This window comes from Dasypus novemcinctus, chromosome 2 (genome assembly GCF_030445035.2).
Source record: "Dasypus novemcinctus isolate mDasNov1 chromosome 2, mDasNov1.1.hap2, whole genome shotgun sequence".
Taxonomy (NCBI): domain Eukaryota; kingdom Metazoa; phylum Chordata; class Mammalia; order Cingulata; family Dasypodidae; genus Dasypus; species Dasypus novemcinctus.
In genome coordinates this window covers 84,848,069-84,870,895 of record NC_080674.1, presented here as the reverse complement: position 1 = coordinate 84,870,895, position 22,827 = coordinate 84,848,069, and the positions used below count along the sequence as shown (strand labels likewise).

The window sequence follows — 22,827 nt, the reverse complement described above, 5'->3', positions numbered from 1 at the left end:
GAGAGAACTAAGAAAGGTATTGTGATATGAACAGAATTCATACATGTTTGGCATTTAAATGAAATTTACTACCCACAGAAGGAAGAAAGACCAATACAGACAATAAAACAGACTTATAGAAAATACAGTTCTTGGAGGTATCAGACACAGACTTTAAAGTAACAGTGATAAATGACAATGGATAACTGGAATATATAAAAAATCCAATGGAAGTTCTAGAACAGAAAAACTTAGAATTTAATAAATTTTTAACAATAAACTGGTTATAGCAGAAGAGCATTTTATAAACAAAGTGAATCAGCAGAAAATATTTAGGCTGAAGCACAGAGTTAAAATGATGAGATTATGAAAAGAAGAAACTTGGAACATGGTAAAAAATTCTAACATAGTAAAGTCTACTGTATATGTAACTGGATTTCCCTCAAGGGAAGAAGAGAAAGAATAGGACAAAATCAATCTTGAAAAAATACTAACCACTAATTCTTTAAAACTGACAAAATATATCAAGCCATGAATTTGAGATCGATGAGCCTCAAGCACGATAAATACTAAGAAAATCACACGTAGAAACATCAGAGAAAAACTGAAAAATGTATATCCATAGAGAAAAATCTTCGAATAAGCAAGAATAAAGGGTCATTAACTTTACAGGAGCAACAATATGTCAAAGAGCTGATTCTTGTATGAGAACAAAAAAACAGCTAGGAGATAATGGAGCTATATCTTCAAAGTGCTGAAAGAAAATAACTGGCTACCTAGAAATCTATACCTACAAAAATTCCCTTCAAAACTGAAGGTGAGATAAAGACATTTACACACATGAAAACCAAGAATATTTGTCACCAGCAGACATGCACTAAAGGAAATAGAGAAGGGAGCATTCCAGGTTGAAGAAAAATAATCCCAGATGAAAACATGTAGATGCAAAAAGGAATAAAGAGCAAAGGGGAAAATAAATATACTGATAAATATAAATTAATATTGACTTTTCAAAACTACAACAATAATGTTTTATATAAGCCAAATTTAAATGCATGGCAACAAAATACAAAGAGGTGATGGGGTTAAAGTGTTCTAGCATTATTGGCAAGTGTGAAAGTGTAAATTTATGTTAGACTGTAATAAGTCAAGGATATATGTTGTAATCTCTAGGGTAACCAGTAAAACAACAAAAAAGAATGCATAATTCACAGGTTACTAGAGGGGAAAAGTTGGATTAATGAAAATCAAAAACAGTATCTTGATATAGTACCTTCTTTGTTATTGCTATAAAAATATTAGAATATTATTATTAACTATAGTCTGTATTTTACATTAGTTATATTTTTCCTATGCATCTCCATATTCTTAACAACTTGTAATAGAGGAACAGTCTTCTATTTGTACTATTAATCACAATAATCACTCACCACTGAAATCACTGTTATACAGTCCCTAGATTATCCTCTAGCTTTCTTCAATTGACATTAACCTCCTTAGACAACCCCTTTTAATCACAATCACATTTTTAAATCACCAGTGCTGATTATACTCATAACGTATTACCATCAACTCTACCCAATTCCCCATATTTATTATTTCCATTGTTAAAACACTCCATGTACATTCAGCATCAGCTCCCCCTTCTCAACCCATAGACTATCTCCTAATAGCCTATATGCTATAGTTTAACTCCATGGGTTTGTGCATCATATTTAGTTCACATTAATGAGACCATACAATATTTGTCCTTTTGTTTTTGGCTTATGTCACTATATCAGTGCTAAGGGTCAATAATGGGGAGATAAAGAGGGGCATGGGATTTTTCCTTTTGGAGTAGCAAAAACATTCTGAAATGGACTGAGCTGATGACAGCACAATTCTGTGATGAAACTGAAAGCCACTAAGTGTAGGCTTTGGATGGACTGCCCCAGACAGGGGACCATATAACACAGTGAACCCCATGGTGAATGATGGACTGTAATTAACTATAGCAAATGTAAAATACTAATACATGGCATTAATAGCAGCATGGTTTGTAAGAAAAATATACCAAATATAAGCTATGGACTATAGATAGCAATAAAAATAAATGAAAAAAGAAAGAAAGAAAGAAAAAAAAAGGCAGTTGAGTAGTACCTTAAACAGAAACAACAACCGGATAGCATATGACCTGGGAAGGACAAACCCAAGAATAGATGGGTCAAAATTTTAAAATAGCAATATATAGTGATTATAACAAAGCAAACAAGAAGACATATTAACTCTGTGGAAAATCTTGAAAAGAACAAAGTTGAAATATTAGGTAATAAAAATATTAGTATTGTTAAAAAACAGAATTTTGGTAGATATAAATTCAAATATAAGAGTAATCACATTAACTAAAAATGGTATAAATAGTCCAGTCAAAAGACAAAGATTATCAGACAATTTTAAAAAACTATATGCTGCTAAGAAGTGTCATATATTAAATATATGAAAGGAAAAAAAATTGAAAAAAGATGAAAAAATATATCATGCAAACACCAAGAATAGGAAAGTTGATTTAGTTATACTACTATCAGAAAAAGAGGACTTTAATATACATAACTAGAGATAATTAAAGAAACTTCATAATGATAATAGGAAAATGCAACTATTCTAGATTTATATGCACTTAATATATATAAACATATAGCATATGGTATAAATTTATATTTAAAACAGCTATGGACATTTGGTAGTATTATTTAATATTTACTTATCACTTCTTTTCCAAAGCCCTTTAATCAAGGGGTCTTCTGCATTTTAAAATATGTATAAAGTAGTTTTATTGAAATATATTTACATGCCATAGAATCCATCCAAATTTTTACACCACAAAATCCACCCAAATTTTACAATCATTTGCTCTTAGTATAATCACAGAGTTGTGCATTCATCACCACAATTTCAGAACATACTCATTATCCCAAAATGCAAATCCCCATACCTATACCCTTTATACCTCCATATTATTAACACTTAACATTGGAGTGGTAATTTTGTTAAAAATGATAAAAGGACACTAAATCATTACTTTTACCTTTAATTCATAGTTTGCATGAGATGTATTTTCCCATATCCCACCCTATTAATTACATCTTATAATAGTGATATACAGTATTTCTAGTTCATGACAGAATATTCTCATATTTATACTAATGCAGAGTCATCATCCACAACAGGGTTCTCTGTGATATACAGTAGTCTCATGTGTTTTTATTTAATTTTTAATTTTTTAAAACAAATCAACTTTATCAATACATATCAATAAAGCATACAATCCACCCAAAGTGTACAATCAAAGGTATCTGGTATAATCACATAGTTGTGCGTTCATCACTTCAATCATTATTAGAGCATTTTCATTATTCCTATAATAATAATAAAGCAAAAAAAATATGGTTAACTATTGTGCTTGAAAAGTAACATGAGCAGCATGTTTTTTGGTCACATCATCTCTCAAATTATATTCCTTCCCTACTCCCCACAAAATCCTGAGTGCTACTTTTTATGTTTGTAGCTGTGATCTCCCAGCATTTCTAAGATTTACCACAAGACTTATATTTGGCACTTAGGGTCATACTTTGAGAATTTCTTCTGCCTATTCTATTTGTAACTGCTCTCATTTACTACATCATGCATATAGAATCTGCTTAACAAGCCTGCAAAGATCCATCCTTCACACATCCCCAGGCCCTGAGAGTTAAGTTGCAGCAAGTATCATGTCAATCCTGGTGAGCTAGCAACATTCCAGAACCTCATCACTGGCAACTTTTTCTATCCTTTTGATCTTAAATATGGCTTATAGGTGATGTGGATGAACTGCTCAAGGAACCAGACATGCTGTCTGTCACAATCACAGAGAGACTAGAATCCTACCTCTTAAATTATAGAAATTGTTACTGCATTTATAGCACATTTTGCCTCAACAGGGTTGTGGTTTGCAGTTTTACAGAGCAAATGAAAATGTTCAGCTTCATTTTCCTAGGACAAATTGATAAATGACCCAAGCTTTCTTAAGTCTATTCTACTAGAATGAAGTCAAACACCTTTTACATTAGTTAGCATAAACACTCATTTATATCCACAATCATAGTCATACATTGGCCCTTAAGTCATATGACTCAAAGGTCCTACTGCATTAAAAGCTTCATAAAGACTTGATAGTACATTTGGTTTCTTTTTTCACAATAACAAATTATAGAACCACAGAATTTTAATGGGAGAGTCAACTTTAAAAGCCAGTGTACCTAATACAAATACAATGTTAATAACATGGAATTTTAAATTTTATTAGTCACATTTTATAAAGTGAAAAAAAACAAGTGAAGCCACTTTCAGTATATATATAAGTAAAATATTATTCTAATATGTAATTAATATGAAAATTATTAAGATATTATACATTCTTTTTTCATGCTAAGACTTTGAAATCCAGTATAGTTTATACTTACAGCACATCTCAATTTGGACTAGCCACATTTTCAGGGTTCAATAGTGTCCTGTAGCTAGTGGCTATCTTATTAAACAGTGCAGCTCCAATTTAAGTTAGGAAACTCATCCCTGACAGATGGTGATTTAGCACTGCTTGAACCCTGCTACTCTCTCACCATCTTCTCATCTATGCCAAGTTTCAGTTTCCTTTTCTTTTTTTGGCAGCTTTTTATTTTATTTTGATTAAATTATCTTTTTTTTTAAAGATACATAGATCACAAAAAAATGTTACATTAAAAAATATAAGAGGTTCCCACATACTCCACCCCCAACTCCCCCACTCCTCCCACATCAACAACCTCTTTCATCATTGTGGCACATTTCATTGCATTTGGCGAATATATTTTGGAGCACAGCTGCATGGCATGGCTTATAGTTTACATTGTAATTTACATTCTCCCCCAGTATCCAGTGGGTTATGGCAGGATATATAATGTATAGCATCTGTCCCTGTAATATCATTTAGGACAACTCCAAGTCCCGAAAATGCCCCGACATCTCATCTCTTCTTCCTTCTCCCTGCCCTCAGCAACTACCGTGGCCACTTTCTCCAGATCAATGCTACAGTTTCTTCCATTACTAGTCACAACGGTTCTATAGTAGAATACCAGTAAGTTCACTCTAATCAATATTTTATTCTTCCAACCTGTGGACCCTAGGTTGGTGATGTCCACTCCACCTGTATATCGAGATGTGGCTTAGATCCCACATGGCTGATGGATGCAATTTCCTTTTAACAAGTCTTATTTCATTGTTTTAAACACAATTCTCCTAGGTCAGTGGTTTTAGGATTATGGCTCTTTTCCCCATATTTGAATCTTTCCCCTACAAAAATGCACGTTTGCATATATACACATATTTTTCCATATAATTCTAGAGGGCTCACAGATCTCCACACTAAATATTCTTAAAAACCACAGGCTAAGAACTCCATCTTGATGGAAAATACCAGAGTTAAACAGAATTTGTGTGGTGTTTCTATGTATTAAACAATTAATTAAAATTAATTATATCTAACATTTGTCCTAAGGTAAGTATATTATTGGATCATTCCTCTTACCAACATTTTTCTTCATATATCATATAGTTTCAGTTTTAGTAGTCTTTTACAGAACAGATAAAAAGAAGGAACTTTCCTTTTATATTTTGGGAAAAATATACTCTTAATATAAAGTCAGAAATGCAAAATACAAGCAAGTCTAGAGCAACCATACTTATGCTCAGAGGCAAGAAACTTAAATAAAACTTTCATAATCTGAAACTAACATTAAAGTATCATCATTGAAATCTAAACTGCAAAGTTGATTCAAGATTATAAAATGTATTCATCATATTAACATATTTAAAGAGAAAAGTAAATCTCAATAAATATACATCATAAAGAAAAGGACTGATAAATCTAACTGCATTTTTAAATTAAGAAATTCTGTTCATCGATAGATATCATAGAGTGAAAATACAAGCCAAAGAGCTAAAGATATCTGTAACATTTAACAAAAAAAAGTATTAACATCAATATATTTAATTAAAGTGAACCAAGACACTGTCAGATATTTCATGAAAGAGGAAATACAAATGACCAAATATCATCTGAAAAAAAATGTTCTTTCTCATCAGTTATAAGGGAAATGCCAACTGAAATGTCATACAATCCATTTCATACTCTGTACACTGGTGAAAAGAAAGTCTAATACTACTAGTTGTTGTCAGCCCTGTGGAAAACAGCAACTCTCATATCCTGCTCATGGAATATAAACTGGTCCAAACACTTTGAAAAATAAATAGGCATTAGATACTAAAAACTCTACCATCAGAAATTTCCAGACTCCAAAATGATCATGCCTAAAATACAGGATACCTTCATACCACCCTGTTATTAATACCCATGCATTGGTGTGGTACATTTTTTACAACTGATAAAAGCACAGTTTTATAATTGTACTATTGACTATAATCCCTGGTTTAACTTGGGGCTCACTGCTTGTGTAGTGCAGTTCCATGGACTTTAAATAAAATTTTATTCTATTAACATATATATAATATAACATTTCCCTTTTTTTGAACCACATTCAGATATATATTTCAGTGCTGTTAATTACATTCATTATATTGTGCTACCATCACCATGCTCCATTACCAAAATATTTCCATGGTTACAAACAAACTCTGTACATTTTTAAGCCTTAACTCCCTATTTCCTATCCCCACCCCATCCCCTGATAACCTATATTCTATATTCTGACTCTATGAATTTTCTTATTTTAATTATTTCATACCAGTGAGATCACACAGTATTTGTCCTTTTGTGCCTGCCTTATTTCATTCAACATGATGTCTCAAGGTTCACTGATATTGTTGCATGCATCAGAGTTTCATTACTTTTATACAGTTGAATAATTTTTCATTGTGTATATATACCACATTTTGTTAACCCATTCATCAGTTGGTGACACTTGGGATGCTTCCATCTTTTGGCAAATATAATAATGCCATTATGAACATAAGTGTGCAAATATCTGTTTGAGTCTCTGCTTTCAATTCTTCAGGGCATATACTAGAAGTAGGATTGATAGTTCTCTACTTAAACTGTCTTCTCAGTGCTGTACCATTTTACATTGCCACCAGCAATGAACCAGTGTTTCTATTTCTCCATATCCTCTCCAACACATGTAGTTTTCTGGTTGTTTTGTTTAATAGTAGTCATTCTAGTGGGTGGTATCTCATTGTGGTTTTGATTTGCATTTTCCGGATGGCTACTGATGTTGAACTCCTTTTCATGTGCTTTTTGGCCATCTGTATATCTTCTTTGGAGAAATGTGTATTCAAATCTTTTGCCCATTTTAAAAATCAGGTTGTTTGGTTTTTTTTGTTATGTAAAAGCATTTCTTTACATATTCTTGATATTAAACCTTTATTGGTTTCTCCCATTGTATAAGTTGTCATTTTACTTTCATGATAAAGTCCTTTGAGGTTCAAAGCTTTTAATTCTGATGAGGTCCCATTTATCTATTTTTTCTTTTGTTGCTTGTATTTTGGGTATAAACTTCACAAAATCATTGTCTAACACAAGATCCTGAAGATGATGTTTTATATTTTGAATCACTGGCTATGGGTTCATGATTATCTTTTCCAACAACTTTCACAAAATCTTATTTTTGAAAAATTTAGGTACACCTATGATGAAGGGCATAGCCTTGTAATATGCTTGCTGGCTATACTGCCCTCTCTCAGACATTTCAGAGGATGCTTAAAGTTCCTATTGGATGGAACTACCTAGGCCAAGCCTCCATACTTTGCTCAATCCTGGTCACAGCTTCTTGGAGCAAGATGGTACAAATGTAGTCATGTAGCAAGCTGCCCAGCAGTCTTGTAGGTGGCCTACGACAAGAATTATCCTGGAAATAGTCCCTTTCTTGGTGACTTGAATTTAAAAATGGGACAGAGGGTAAAGGCAGGGGAGAGGCAGACATTAACACAAATGCACCAAGAGGGACGGCACCCAGTAGAAGCTTTCAGAATAGTAAATTATCAGGTAGGAGTTAAACACACCACAGAAAGCTGTCACAATCAAAGGTTTACATTGAGTTGAGCTCTTATTCACTCTCTAATAGCTCAAAAGATTTAAGAAAACAATTATAGCTATAAAGAAATACAGAAAAAATAAGCATGTGTTTTGGGTCTGTATCCTCTTCATGAATTTACTCTTGAATTGAATCTACACCTCTGAACTTTGGTTTTCTCATTCTATGATGTCTAAGAACTTTTCTCAACAATCCAAATTACCACAATTAAGAGCTCTGAAATGTCATAAGATGATCAAATACTTCTTTTCTTTTTATAAATAGCTTTTCTGATGTATTATTTTTATAACATAAAATATCCATTGTAGATACACAATTAAATGATTTTAGTAAATTTACAGTTTTATAACCATTACTGCAATCCAGTCTTTTAGAATATTTCCATCAGTCACAAAAGTTCTCTTATATCTATTTAGAATTAACTCCTACTCCCACCCTCAGCTTTAGCAACCACTGAATCTGCTTTTGCCTCTATTAATTTGCCTTTTTTGGATATTTCGTTTAAATGGAATCATTTATAATCTCTTGTGTCTGACTTCCATCTTTAGCATAATGTTTTTTGAGGTTCATCCATGTTGTAGCATGAATCAGTAGTTCATTCCTTTTTATTGATGACTAGTACTCCATTATGTGAATATATCACATTTTATTTATCTGTTCACCAGCTGATGGATATTTGAATTTTTTCTGGTTTGTTCATCACAGCATCAGGCAGTGTGAACATACGTCTTAATTTCTCTTCAGGAAATACCTAGAAGTGGAATGGCTAAATTAGATGGCAGGCGTATATTTAAATTTTTGAGGAACTGCCATAATAACTTCAAAAGTGGTTGTAACATTTTTACATTCCTACCACCAATTATGTGAGGATTCATTACTTCACTTCCTTGACAACACTTAAGTATTGTGTTTCTTTCAAATTACACTTATTCTAATGTGTAATGGTATCTCATTTTAGTTGTAATTTGCATTTTCCTAAATGGCTAACTATGTTGATCACCTTTTCATGTGCATTCTAGCTCTTATACCTCCTTCAGTGAAATTTTTAGTCAAATCAGTTGTTCACTTTTTTAATTGAGTTATTTATTTCTTGAATTTTAAGTGTTCTTTATATATTTTGGAAACAAGTACCATATCAGATATATGATTTGCAAATATTTACTCCCATTCTATGGTTTATCTTTTCATTTTTCTCAAATGGATATCCAATTGCGCAATCACTGTTTGTTGAAGAAACTATCCATTTTCCAATAAATTATCCTGGCATCTTTTTGATAATCAATTGACCATAAATGTAAGGGAGGTTTATTTCTGGACCCTCTCTTCCCTGATCTGTATGTCTAACATTATGCTAGTTCCACAATGCCTTGATTAGTGCAGCTTTGTAGTAACTTTTAAAATTAAGAAGAGTCCTCAAATTTTGTTCTTATCTAGGATTGTTTCAACAGTTCTGGGTCTCTTGAAATTCTATATAAATTTTAAGATCAGTTGTGAATTTCTGCAGAGTCAGATGGGATTTTGGTAGGGACTGCATTGAATCTGTAGATCAACTTGTTCCGTATTTACTAGAAGAGAACATGGACACTGAGGGTAGAATGTTTTATATATGCCAGGTCAAATTGACTGATCAATTAGTGTTGCTTAAGTCTTCAATATTTTTTATGATTTTCTGTCTAGTTTTTCTGTCAGGTATTAAGAGGGGGTATTGAAATCTCCAACTATTATTATTTAATTATCTCTCCTCCTTTCAAGTTTGTCAGTATTTGCTTCACATACTTTTAGCCTCTGTTATTAGTTGTGTATACATTTATTATTATTATAGCTTCCTAATGTTTTCATCCTTTTATCATTATACAAGGTCCTTTTTATCAATGGCAGTAATTTTGCCCTAAGGTCTATTTTTTTTTTGATGTTGGTATAGCCATTCCACATCTTCTACAGTTACTGTTTGCATGGTATATCCTTTTCTATACATTTAATTTTAACTTTTTTGTGCCTTTGAATCTAAGGTGTGTCTCTTGTAGAGAGCATATAGTTGGACCTTGATTTTTATGCTGTCTGAGCAATCTCTGCCATGACTGGCATGCGTATTAGATGTCCATTGCTGTATTAAAAATTACCCCAAAACCCTAGGGTCTTAAAATACAAAAGCGTTTATTAGCTCATATTTATTGCGGGTAAGGAATCCAGGTACAGTTTAGCTGGATTTTTCTGACCCAGAGTCTCTCACATGGTTGTAATGAAGATGGCCTGGGCTGCAAACATCTCAAGGCTCGAAGAGGAAGGGATTCCTTGGCCAAGCTCAGTCCCTTGGCTTTTCTCAAGTCTCAGAAGACCCACTACCCAAGCTCACTTATGAGGCTGTTGACAGGCCTCAGGTCCTCTCTGGTTATTGGCAAAAGACATCTTGGCTTGCCATGTGGATCTTTTCATAGGGCTATTCACAATATAGCAACTTACTTCATTGGGGCCATTTCAGAGGCTGTCTCCTATAGGATATTTAGACAATTTACATTTAATATAATCACTGGTATGGTTGGATTTAGATTTTCTGTTTTGCTATTTCTTTTCTATATGTTTCCTATATTTTTGCTTCCTTAGTTCCTCATTACTGCCTTTTGTATTAAGCAAATACCTTTTAGTATACCTTTTTAATATCTGTGTTAATTTCATTTTCTTACAATTTTTTTTGCAGTTATTCTCATAGTGATTACTTGAGGGGTTAAAATATGCATCTTCACTTATCATAAACTATTACAGATGAATATTATCTTAATATTGGTTAAATAGAGAAACTTTGCTCCAATATAGCTCTATTTCCCCTTTGGCTATTATCGTTATATATATTACATCCATACATGTTATATATCAAATAAAAAAAGAATTATAATTATTTCTTGTACAGTCTGTTGCCAAAGAAAATAAATGAGAAAAAATATTTATAGAGTATTTTATATTAACCCACATATTTAACCTTTCTGGTTTTTCATTTATTCCTGTGGATTAAATTACTGTCTAGTGTCATTTCCTTTCAGCCTGAAGAACTTCCTTTGTAGGGGTAAGTATGCTTGCAAAGAATCTCTCAGTCTTTGTTTATCTGGGAATGTTCTTATTTAATATTCACTTTTCAAGTATACTTTGCTGGATACAGAATTCTTAGTTGGCTTTTTAAAATTCTTTGAGGACTTTAATTCATTCTGTAGTCTTGTGGCCTCCATTGTATCAGATGAAAAGTCTACTATTGATAATACTAGTGTTTCCATCTATATAATGGAAAATTTTCTCTTGCTGCTTCCAAAATTATCTCTGTCTAAGGCTTTCAACAGTCTGAATATGTTGATATGTCTCAGTATGGATCCCTTTGTATTTATCCTACTTTGAATTGATTCAGCTTCATGGAGGTATATATTATTTTAAATCAAATTTGCAACATTTTGGGCCAGTATATTTCTTCAAATGTTTTTCTATCTTTTTCTCTCTTCTCTTCTTCTTAGTCTCCTTTAGTATGCTTCATGCTGTCCTACAGATTCTCAGGTTCTGTTCATTTTTCTTCAATCTTTTTGCTCTTTATTCTTCAAAGAGGTTAATTTCTATTGATCTATATTGAAGTTTACTTATACTTTCTTTCCCTCTTGAATATGCTGTTGAGTCATGCAAGTGAATTTTTCACTTAAACTATTGTACATTTTAACTCCAGAATTTCCATTAGGTTTTTTTTATGATTTCCATTACCTTACTGAGAATTTTTTGTTAATACACTTTTATCAAAATTGCCCTTAATTCTTTAAACATACTTTCCTTTAATTATTTGAACATATTTATAATAGCTGCTTTGAAGTTTTTGTTAACTCTAACATAGGGGATATTTAGAGACAATTTCCACTGAATAGTTTTTTTCCTTAGTATGAATAGCACTTGCTTGCTTCTTTGCATGTCTCATTCCTGTTGAAAACTGGACATTTTAAATAATACATTGCAACAAATCTGGATTTTGACTTTTTTCCCCATAAAGGTTTCTGTTGCTCTTTATTTAGTAACTTGCCAGGATTAAATATATGGAATCTTTCTCTCCTGTGTGTGGCCACTGGTGTCTCTGCACAGTTTATATTATTTTTGTTTTTATTTCAAGCCTGGATTCCAAAGGGTTGCCCTTGTGTCTGTACAGTTTAGTAGTTCAGGCTATTATTGGACACAGGTTATGCACAAACACATCAAGCCAGTAAGACTCTTCCTTCTTCTGACAATGCTGTAAATGAGTTTCCTCAAAGTTCAGGCCGTCCCTTAAATTTCCTCTGCACATGTGTGCAATTCTCAGGGTAGGGCAGAAGTGTGTGAATTGCTTGAGCCTTCTCCAGTCTCTGCTACAAACCTATGTATGCATCCTCAGCTAGGAATATACTTGCCCTAACCATGAATACAACCTCATGTTAGCAGATACATTCATTCATTGGCCCATCCAGCTCAACCACTGCCACCAAGATCATTACTTCCACTGACAATACCACTGAATGTAGATATCACCCTAAACTCCAAATCAAGTGAGTCCTCTTTGGCCAAATATATGGTTACTTAATTTTTTCAGAAGGCAAATACTTTCCAGTTATAAAAAAATCAATTAACCATGTATTCACATTTTGAGATATTGCATAAATCCTTGGAAATCTAACACTGAGGATATTGCCATTTCTGAAATAGAATAATGAGAATACTTTTTCTCTCATACAGAAGAGAAATCCTATTTGCATAGACATTTTCTGACCAAGAGTAATATACATAACTTTTCTAGGTCTCTTCTCTCATTTATAATTTAGGCTTGTCCTAGATGATCTAGTATTATATGAAATCTAGATTTCTAAATTATATAATGTTATTACTGAGCAACACTTTTTACGTATAAGAGCCCACTATTGCTAGGAAATACCCTTGAATTGTATTTCCGGTATGTTAATAGGTTTACTAAATCAAAATTTTAATTTAGTACTTATAAATAAATGTGTCTGCGGTAAACAAATTGGGTAAGATTAAACACACAATTTGTGTTTCTAAAGCTGAAGTTCTGAGTAATCTCCTTGGCAGTACATGTTGTTATGCCCTCTCTGAGTAGACATTCACTGTTCAAAGCAACAAGCTCTTTGATACTTAGAAATTTGGGATTCTGTTCTATTTTTAAAAGCTACTATATCAGTATTCATCAACTGTTTGACATAGCTATTCACTTATTTTCAAAAAGGCTATTCTATAATCACATTTCCTTTCAGGAAGCCCACCAAATAAAACCCTAATGTTGGTTAAAAAGAAGGACTAGTTAAACTATTATGCTAAACCTCGAGCTAATAATGATACAAAAAAGGGGTAAGAAAGCTTATTTTATTTGATTTTAGTGATTGTGTACCCTTATATGAATTTAATAAATTTCTTACTTTGTACTTTTAGTAAGGCTCTTTTCATTAGTTATAAGAAATGTTGCCAATTACTGTTAATAAAAATAATTATAATTTAAAAACATTGATTATTTGTTAAAATAATTAGGGAGGCATTAAAATAATTCCTTTTGCAATGGGTAACTACTTAGGGCCCAATTAACACATAAGTTTTCAAAATGCTCCACAAGAAAGATCTTACTTCTATGGATTTATTTATGAAATAAATCCAGTTTTCTACTAAATATTCATATGCTTTTTAAATTATGTTAAGACTAAGAAATCTTTTGAAATCATGTTTAGAAATTCATATGTATTTAAAAAATTGATTTCAAAGACAATTCCACTGTTATTAGTACAGCATCAAAATGGTTCTAAACCAATATATGTAAGAACCATAAGAGCATAGATTATTTTCAGGTTATATCAGCTATTTTTGGGACAAATGAAAGACTTCCTGGGTACAGTGTTAGAATTTTTGGAACTCCAATACTATATATAGTAAGGCTGCTTACATCTCTATATATTTGGCAAGGTTCTGTTGAGACCAAGAATACTTAGCAGATCAGTTCAACTTGAAGTTTCTCTACCAACATGGACACTGGGTGTTACATTGATTTGGATCCAGAGAAACACAGAGTTTTCTATAGGGCAGTCTGTTTCACAGTATTTATTATAGTCTAAGAAGGTTCTACTGAATTGTAAAAAAGCTTTTAGGAGGGAGAAATGAGTCTGGACTAAACAGAAAATCCATAAAGTTACAGACTTAATACAAACTATATGGGGGTGAAAGTGACCCATCTTCCTTGCTAATCCAGGGATTAAATTATAAATAGAGACCACAGAAACTCTCGTTACTATAAAGTCAATATGAAATAAAGTGAAATCCCTATGAACCCTGAAATCTTAGTATATGGTCACAGTTGAAGAACTAACTGTAATACCACTGCTTCCTATTGGGCAATTCTAGAAGCCAAGACATGGGGAAAGTAAAGTTGGCTGGAGAAAAATATAATATGTAGTTGTGGGGTAGTTACTGACAGGAGAAGAATGTGATCTTCAATTTTCAAAATAATTGGGAGATCTTTTAATCAATAAACTGTTAGTGAATATTTTAAATGTTTTTCATGCTATATAGTATACTACCTAGGAGCATGATGTTTATTAGTCAATCATATTAGACTATTATTTTCCCAACAATCCAAAAAATAGGGGAAAATTGTAAAGCTTTGGACAAGGATGTAATAAAATAGATTGCATATTCATAAAAATGTTACTGATCAATTTCCTATAAACTAAACCTTTTTTTTGAATCGATGGAATCGATGGAATCACAAAATGATCTTGGTCTCACTAAACAATCCAGAAGTGGGAAATAATGTGAATAACTCATGAGGAAACTTAGAGATTTTAATAATTAATGATGGAAAAATCTATTTACATAATAAAAATTACTAAGTTACACATTTAACCATTTAAAGAAAAGTCTTCTGAAAGATGGAGTAAATGTATTAAATCCCACCGATCTCTCTTTCTCTTGTTTTATTGTAGGGAAAACATAGAAACCTGCAATATATAAAATCAATTCACTTATTTACCTGTACTCCAAATAAAGGAACTGGTCAAGAAGGCTTAATGAATTCAGAAATATACTGCTCTGCTCCAAACACACACTAATAATATTCAAACATACAAAATGCTAAAAAGAGAGTTGTGCTCACAAGCAAGAAAAAGATAATATCCTCCTGAGCTATGGATATACTTTATCCCTGAAAAAGAACGCACTACAGAATTGGGTAAATAATAAAGAAACCCATTTTGTTGTTTAACATATGTGGTGTTCTTCCTCAAAGTTTATGGAATCTAGATGCTGATTCAATATCCAACATTTTAGATCTGAGATTTATTTTTTCTTGGCAAACTTCAGTTTCTTGAATATTTCTTATTGACATAGAAGGAAAAGGATAGTTAAGACTTCTAATAAAAAGTTCTTAATTCTTGACATCAAAAACTTCCTGCCAAAAACCAAGCACAAAAAAAAGAACCAGAGACTTATCAAATACATAGTGAACTATACATGAATTAAAGAAATAATGATGTATAGAGTATAAAATATGGAATAAATAAAACATTTTTGAAGACAAAAAATTTTGCTAAATTTAAAACAGTAATCATAGTTTAAAGCTTTGCTTAAAATAGTATGAATATATAAAGGACCCCACTTTCATATACTCATATTTAACCATATATTTTCTCTTCAACAATAATTTTCATCGACTTCAAAGGCTGGTTGGATGCTCTGAATAAGGAGAAAAAGAAAAACTATTGTATTTAAATAAAATCCTGCAAGTTTAAATTTTTTGGAAAGAGGAAAGGTTCTCTTTCTTTGTGGGCTCTTGCTTGCATTTGATTATTAAAGAATGATTTCACTCTAAACAGGGCAGTAATGTAAAATAAGCATCAACTCTGAATGAAAAAAAAATTTAATTCTGATGTTCATAAGTGTGAATGTGTGTAGGAGTGTAAAATTGTGATCCAATTAAAATCTATAGATTTAGGTCACTTAATTCACATCAGTCATTTTCCATCACTGCAGTTAAACAGCTTTATACTTCTCTGTCCATTTATTCTACTTTCTCATTTGTCATTATGAGAAGTGCCCATGCTTCTAGTTAAGCTAACCCTGCCACTGGTCCACTGAACTCCATCCTCTGTTATCAACTCAGAGACAGTATTCCAGAAATTTTTATCTCTGCCTACTGCCTTGGCAATGTTTTCCCTCTCTTCTTACTCACTCTTACCAGCATACAAAAATGACATTTTTCTTCTGTTAAAAAAAGAGTCCCCTCTTGACTCCAATTCCCCACCAGTTAATGTTCTATTTCTTTCTTTTTCTTTCAGTGAAATTGTGAAAAGATGTGCATATACCGGGAAACCGACTTTGGCACAGTGGTTAGGGCATCAGTCTACCACATGGGAGGTCTGCGGTTCAAGCCCCGGGCCCGTGTGGAGCTGGCCCATGCACAGTGCTGATGCGCGCAGGGAGTGCCTTGCCACACAGGGGTGTCCCCCGCGTGGGGGAGCCCCATGCGCAGGGAGTGCACCCATAGGGAGAGCCACCCAGCACGAAGGAGAGGGCAGCCTGCCGTGGAATGGCGCCGCCCACACTTCCCGCTGCTGACAATGGCGCCGCCCACACTTCCCGTGCTGCTGACAACAGAGGCGGACAAAGAAACAAGACGCAGCAAAAAGACACAGAAAACAGACAACCGGGGGAGGGGAGGGGAATTAAATAAATAAAAATAAATCTTTAAAAAAAAAAAAGTGCCTATACCTGCTGTTCCATAACCAATTCTCTATTCTCATTCCCTTTGCATGTCCTGTTCTCTCCTTCTTCCCTGTCATTCCACTGAAAATATTTTATATTAAGGTCCTCAATAATGTTTATGTTGCTCAATTCATCAGTCATTTCTCAATCCTCCACTTGCTGAATCAACAGCATTCAACTAAACTAATCACTGTCTCTTCCTTGAAATACTTTTACTTTTTCACTTAGCTTCCAGGACACTATACTCAAGTCATTCACCTCCTACCTCCTGGCACTCCTTCTCAGTCTTCTTTGCTGGTCTGCATCTTCCTGACCTCTATACATTTAAGTGTATCACGACTGAGTCCTTGGACCACTTATCTTTTTTGTCTTCTCTAACTCCCTTTATATCTTGTCCAGCTTTCAAGGCCATCTAGACATATACTTTGAGCAGGACTCCTCCTCCAAACTCTAGATTTATATATCCAAAATACCTACTCAAACATTTGCTGTCAATGGCGACTCTCTCTCTCATGCCCCATATCCATTTCATCAGAAAACCCTGCTGTCTCTAAATATATCTGGAATCTGCTCTTTGCTCATTACCTCCACACCTCACTCTAGGCTAAATCACCCTGATCCTTCATGGAACTGTTGAACTAGATTTCCACCTGTTATATATTCTCCTGTACGTGACTTCCACCTGTTATATATTCTCCTGTACGTGACTCCCTCCAGTCCATTCTCAACACAGCAGCCATACTAACCCTGTTAAAGCGTAAGTCAAATCATGTCAGTTGACTGTTTAAACCTTCCAATAGTTTCCAGTCTAACTCAGAATAAAAACTGAAGTCCTTACAATGACCTACAAGGCTCTACACGATATTACCCTCTTGTCTCTCTAACCCCATCTCCTAATTCTCTCATTCTTGATCTCTCCACTTTGTCCATATAGCCATCCATGCTATTGTTTGAATAAAACAGGAAACTCCATATTAGGTCTTTTTACTTAACAGCCCCCCCCCCCCTTTTTTTTTGGCATGCTCTTTGCTTGGATGGACATGTTACTTTCTGATTCCTTTTCTGGTACCCTGGCTAAAAAATCACAACCTCATCCCTATTCCCATATAGACACTTTTCACCATTCTTTCTTGTTTTATTTTTCTCTTTAGCACTTATCACTATTTAAAATATTTTATATTTTATTTATTCATATTGTTTATTGTCTGTTTCTTTGACTAGAATTTTTAAACTCAATGAAGATAGAGATTGTACATTTTTGCTCTGTACTACATAAAAAATTCCCAAGTACATAACAGGCACTCAAAAAATATTTGCTAAATAAATGAATCAAACATTATTTTTGAGAATTAAACTTAGGTCAGAAAATCTGATTATGAGTTCAGGAGCTCCTGCTTCCACTGTCACTAGAAAATCCATAGAACTCTAGAAAAATAATACCTCAGTTTAGAAACCTACTGGGTAACAACAAAAAGACAAATAATCTAATTTTTAAAATGGGCAAAGGATTTGAATAGACAGCTATCTAAAGAAGATATTAGAAAGGCCAAACAGCACATGAAAAGATGCACAGTGTGATCATCAGGGAAATGTAAATAAAAAACCACAATGAGATAGCACTTTACACCTACTAAGATGACTATTATTTTTAAAAATAGTAAGAAATGTCAAGGAGGCAGAGAGAAATAGAAACCCTTATACCTTGCTGGTGGCACTGTAAAATGTTACAGCCATTATGGCAATCAGTCTGACAGTTCCTCAGAAAGTTGAAAACAGAATTATATAACCTGGCAATTCCATTTCTAGGTATATACCTAAAAGAATTGAGGGCAGGAATTTGAACAGATATTTGTACACCAGGGTTCATACAGCATTGTTCACAAAAGCCATAAAAGCCAAAAGGTGGAAGCAAGCTAGGTGTCCATTAACAGTTGAATGGATGAACAAAATGTGGTATAGACACCCAATGAAATATTATTCAGCCATAAATATTAATGAAGTCCTAATATATGCTACAACATGTATGAACCTTGATGACATCATGCTGAGTGAAAAAAAAAAAACCAGCATAAAAAGACAAATATTGTAAATCTCACTTATTTGAAATACCTAAAATAAGCAAATTTCACAGAGACAGATAAATTATAAGTTTCTAGGGGTGGCAAGAGAGAGGCAGAGAGGGAGTTATTGCTAATTCGGTGCAGAATTTCTGTTTGAGGTAAAGAAAAAGTTATGGTAATGGATATTGGTGATGGTAGCACAATATTGTGAATGTAATTAATACCACTGAATTGTAAACTTGAAAGTAGTTAAAATGGGAAATTTTAAGTTGTATAAATGTTACTACAATAAAACGTTAAAAACATTTTGGGAAAAAAAAACCCTGCTGCATATTTGATCTGGGAGACTTTGACCTGAACCACCAATTTTCTTTCTATCCCATCCCAGCCCATTACCATTTCTCTTATGAATAGTGAGAGAAAGTCTCACTTTCACCATAACCTAAAACATACTTTTTTTTTTAAAGAGTAACTTATTTTTTTTTAAGATTTTTTTATTTTTTATTATTTATTTCTCTCCCCTTCCCCCTCTCCATTGTCCACTCTCTGTGTCCATTCACTGTGTGCTCTTCTGTGTCTGCCTGTATTCTTGTCAGTGGCACTAGGAATCTGTGTCTCTTTTTGTTGTGTCATCTTGCTGCATCAGCTCTGCATGTGTGTGGTGCCACTCCTGGGCAGGCTGTGTTTTTTTCACACGGGATGGCTCTTCTTATGGGGTCCACTCCTTGCGCGTGGGGCTCCCCTACACAGGGGACACCCCTGCGTGGCATGGCACTCCTTGCACACATTAGCACCGTGCAGAGGCCAGCTCACCAAACGGGTCAGGAGGCTCTGGGTTTGCACCCTGGACCTCCCACGTGGTAGGCAGATGCTCTATCAGCTGAGCCAAATCCACTTCCCTACCTAAAGCACTCTTGTTCACCCTGCTTCGCCCCATCAGTAGTTTTGGCTAGATAAGATCTCAAACTCTCAAAAGCAGTTGGCTTTGAGCTAGTGATATGAAAGCACATCTTACTTATTGCTTGTGCATACTTGTTTTAACAAAATATAGTATATGTTGGTGTGTTTGTATATGCTTGCTTGTCTTGTTGCTAATGAGTTGTTGCATTTTAACATAAGTATTAATTTGTAACATTAAATATTTGAGGTTTTAGTCTAAAAACCCTGAAGAATTTTTATAGAAAAAAGTTTTCAGAACTTTTTTCATTATGGTTTATCACTATAGAGTAATAAGACCAAGCTGAGATATTCAACAAAAGGAATAAATGCATTTTTTCTTACCTGGAGCTAAAACAGAAGGATCAGGTAGATTTCCACTTTCCTCATCAGTACTTTCATCATAGATTGCCTCTCTGTCAGCAGTCATTTGAGAACAGGTTGCAGTTTTCCTAGAAACAAAGAAAGACAGAATTATAAATTATTGGGAAACCCCTAGCTTGATATCAAATTTACCAATAAGTAATTATAGAAAATGTCCCTGGAAAAAGATTCCAAATGAAACAAATATGTATTGACACATAAGATTTAGATGTCACCACTTTTAAAGACTATATATTAACCCTCAAAAGAAGGAGTTTTCCTTTCACCTAAGAATCTAAATGTGTTTATAGTACTAAGTATAATTATTGAATTCATTTCCTATAGCTTATTATTCTTCTATCAAATATAATTTTACCAATTGTCTTCTGTGAACACCAAGTGTTCAGCATTTACTGACCTCAAAGCAGTTCTGTATTTCATTTGACCTCCCCCAAATCCTGAGATGGTTATCTTTATCCTTATTATGAGGATAAAATGAAGGATAGAGAGTTTAAAGGATTTGCCCAAAGCTGTATATTAAGAGATTGGTGACAGACCAGCTTTTGAACTAGGACCATCAGACATCAAATATAATGTACTTTATACTATGTCAGTGGTAAACATACACTTCCTCCTAATTCAGGGCAATAGTCCCTAACCTGTATCTGCTCATTCCCAAGAAAACTATAATAGCCTAAAGCCATGCTAGCTATAGGTCACCTATGATTGTGAGAGGCAAGTACACTTCCATTCTCAGAGGAAACTGGATGGAAGGATGAAGGATATGTATGATCCACACTCTAGTCAGCACCTGAGTTAAGGAAAAGTTCAAATAAAATTAATGCTCCCCGGAATTTAACATTAGCAACTTGATTGCAAATAACCAGTTGATAAACAATTAAACTATTGCTTAGACATTAAGATTATGAATGTGAATCCAACTCTGTAGAGTTTATAGCTAAAAGGTTTTTAAAGTATTAATTACCATATTTCTAAATATTTTTATAAAAACTGAACAATATTTAAATAAACCTCATGCCATTTTTTTTACATGTTATATGTCAGTTCGGCAGACATGGAGAGATGATACTGAGAATTTTCCAACCCACTGTATGACTGTCTAACAGAAGAGCATATAACCTCAGTGCATCAAACGATCTCATATTACTAAAATGTTGTTACTTAACTTCCATTAAGTTTGGGGAAAATTCCACTTAAATTTACACATTTGTCATTCCAAAACAGTGATAAGGCTAAATACCTTTCTGGCTCGGTGTTCTTTTCTAGTTCTTGAGCTTGATTTAACAATTTATGTAAGCTTCTGATTTTTGCCTTCTTCTCATTTAGTACCAGAACAAATCGTTTATAAAGATCATTCTCCAAAGTTTCCCTGGCACTCACACATCTTTCAAATCTATAAATAAATAGATCACATTTTTTCTTAGCATTAACATTTAGTCTAATATGCGAGATGATTTCAAGAAAATTTTCAAAGAAAAGAAAATTAAAATAATTTTACATATGCTTTCATTGACTAAAGTTTAGTGCAGATAGTAAAACACATAATTAGAACATATTTGTTATTAATTTTAGTAATTCATGTACTGTGATGAGGGCTGAAATTGAAAACTGATATAAAAAATGCTTTTAAAAAATCTGTAATATCTAAACTGAAAATTTATTCAAATCTATAGTTTACTTCCAAATAAGTGTTTTTATGAGAGAAATTTCAAAACAAGAGGAAACCATACCATATGTTTCCTTAATATTTTGTTACCATTTTGTTTTGTGGTTAAGTAATTCATCTAGTTACTTTGATTACTACCCTACTAGATTATCAAGTACTCCAAAGCAAGACATTACTAATCCAGTTATTTCCCTATAACCCAGCCCCAGACAAAGACACACACTCATGCACACACACACATATTTATATACATACACATACCAATATATACATATATATAAAATGTGTCAAGTGTCCAACTTGAAATTTCCAAGATTAATGAAAAAGCAGTGTTATTTATTCACTTTCAGTTTTTAAAACAAATCTTATAAATGTTCTTTTATTTATAATTCCTTCTACAATATTTAATTGAGCTAACAAGGGATTGTGTTAATTTTTTTTTTTTTAGGAAGTACCAGAGATAGAACCTGGGACCTCAAACATGGGAAGCAGGTGCTCAACTACTGTGCTATGCCCATTCCCCAAGACCGTATTAATTTTAATCTCCTAAGAGATTTATACAAAGAAGAGAAAGTAAGCTAGCAAAGATTGCATATACTTGACATGTCCATACACACGCACACAATACATAAATCCTCTTTTTCATGATTCAAATGTAAACTATTTCATGTAAACCATTCTTTTCAATAGAGTCCAGCTTTGCCAAGTTTTCTCTTTATCACACTGCTTATGTATACATGAGTTGTTTTATGCAAGTATCCTGTTTCCTGTGTGTGTATTTCAGTGAAATATTTAGAAATTGGATGACTTTGATATATATGCCCTTATGCTTTCAACGACCTACTCATCTAGAAATGCAGATTTCTTAGCCAGTAGGGCCTCTCCTGGGATAAAAAGGAACATATGGCAATATATTAGTTGTGACCTAAACTATTAGAACTTATAGACGATTTCT

The 22,827-nt window shown here is 33.3% G+C and overlaps 1 protein-coding gene across 4 annotated transcripts in view; it reads right to left on the bottom strand.

The window, feature by feature from the left end:
• Nucleotides 1-22,827, bottom strand: part of XRCC4 (X-ray repair cross complementing 4) — a 326,468-nt gene that overhangs the window by 147,028 nt on the left and 156,613 nt on the right. For all 4 annotated transcript variants that reach the window (XM_058275640.2, XM_058275649.2, XM_058275647.2 and 1 more), the window contains 2 exons: nucleotides 21,447-21,599; nucleotides 20,168-20,274 (listed from right to left, as the gene is read on the bottom strand). In XM_058275640.2, coding sequence (XP_058131623.1) covers nucleotides 20,168-20,274; nucleotides 21,447-21,599 — 260 coding nt within the window. The remainder of the gene's footprint in view (nucleotides 1-20,167; nucleotides 20,275-21,446; nucleotides 21,600-22,827) is intronic.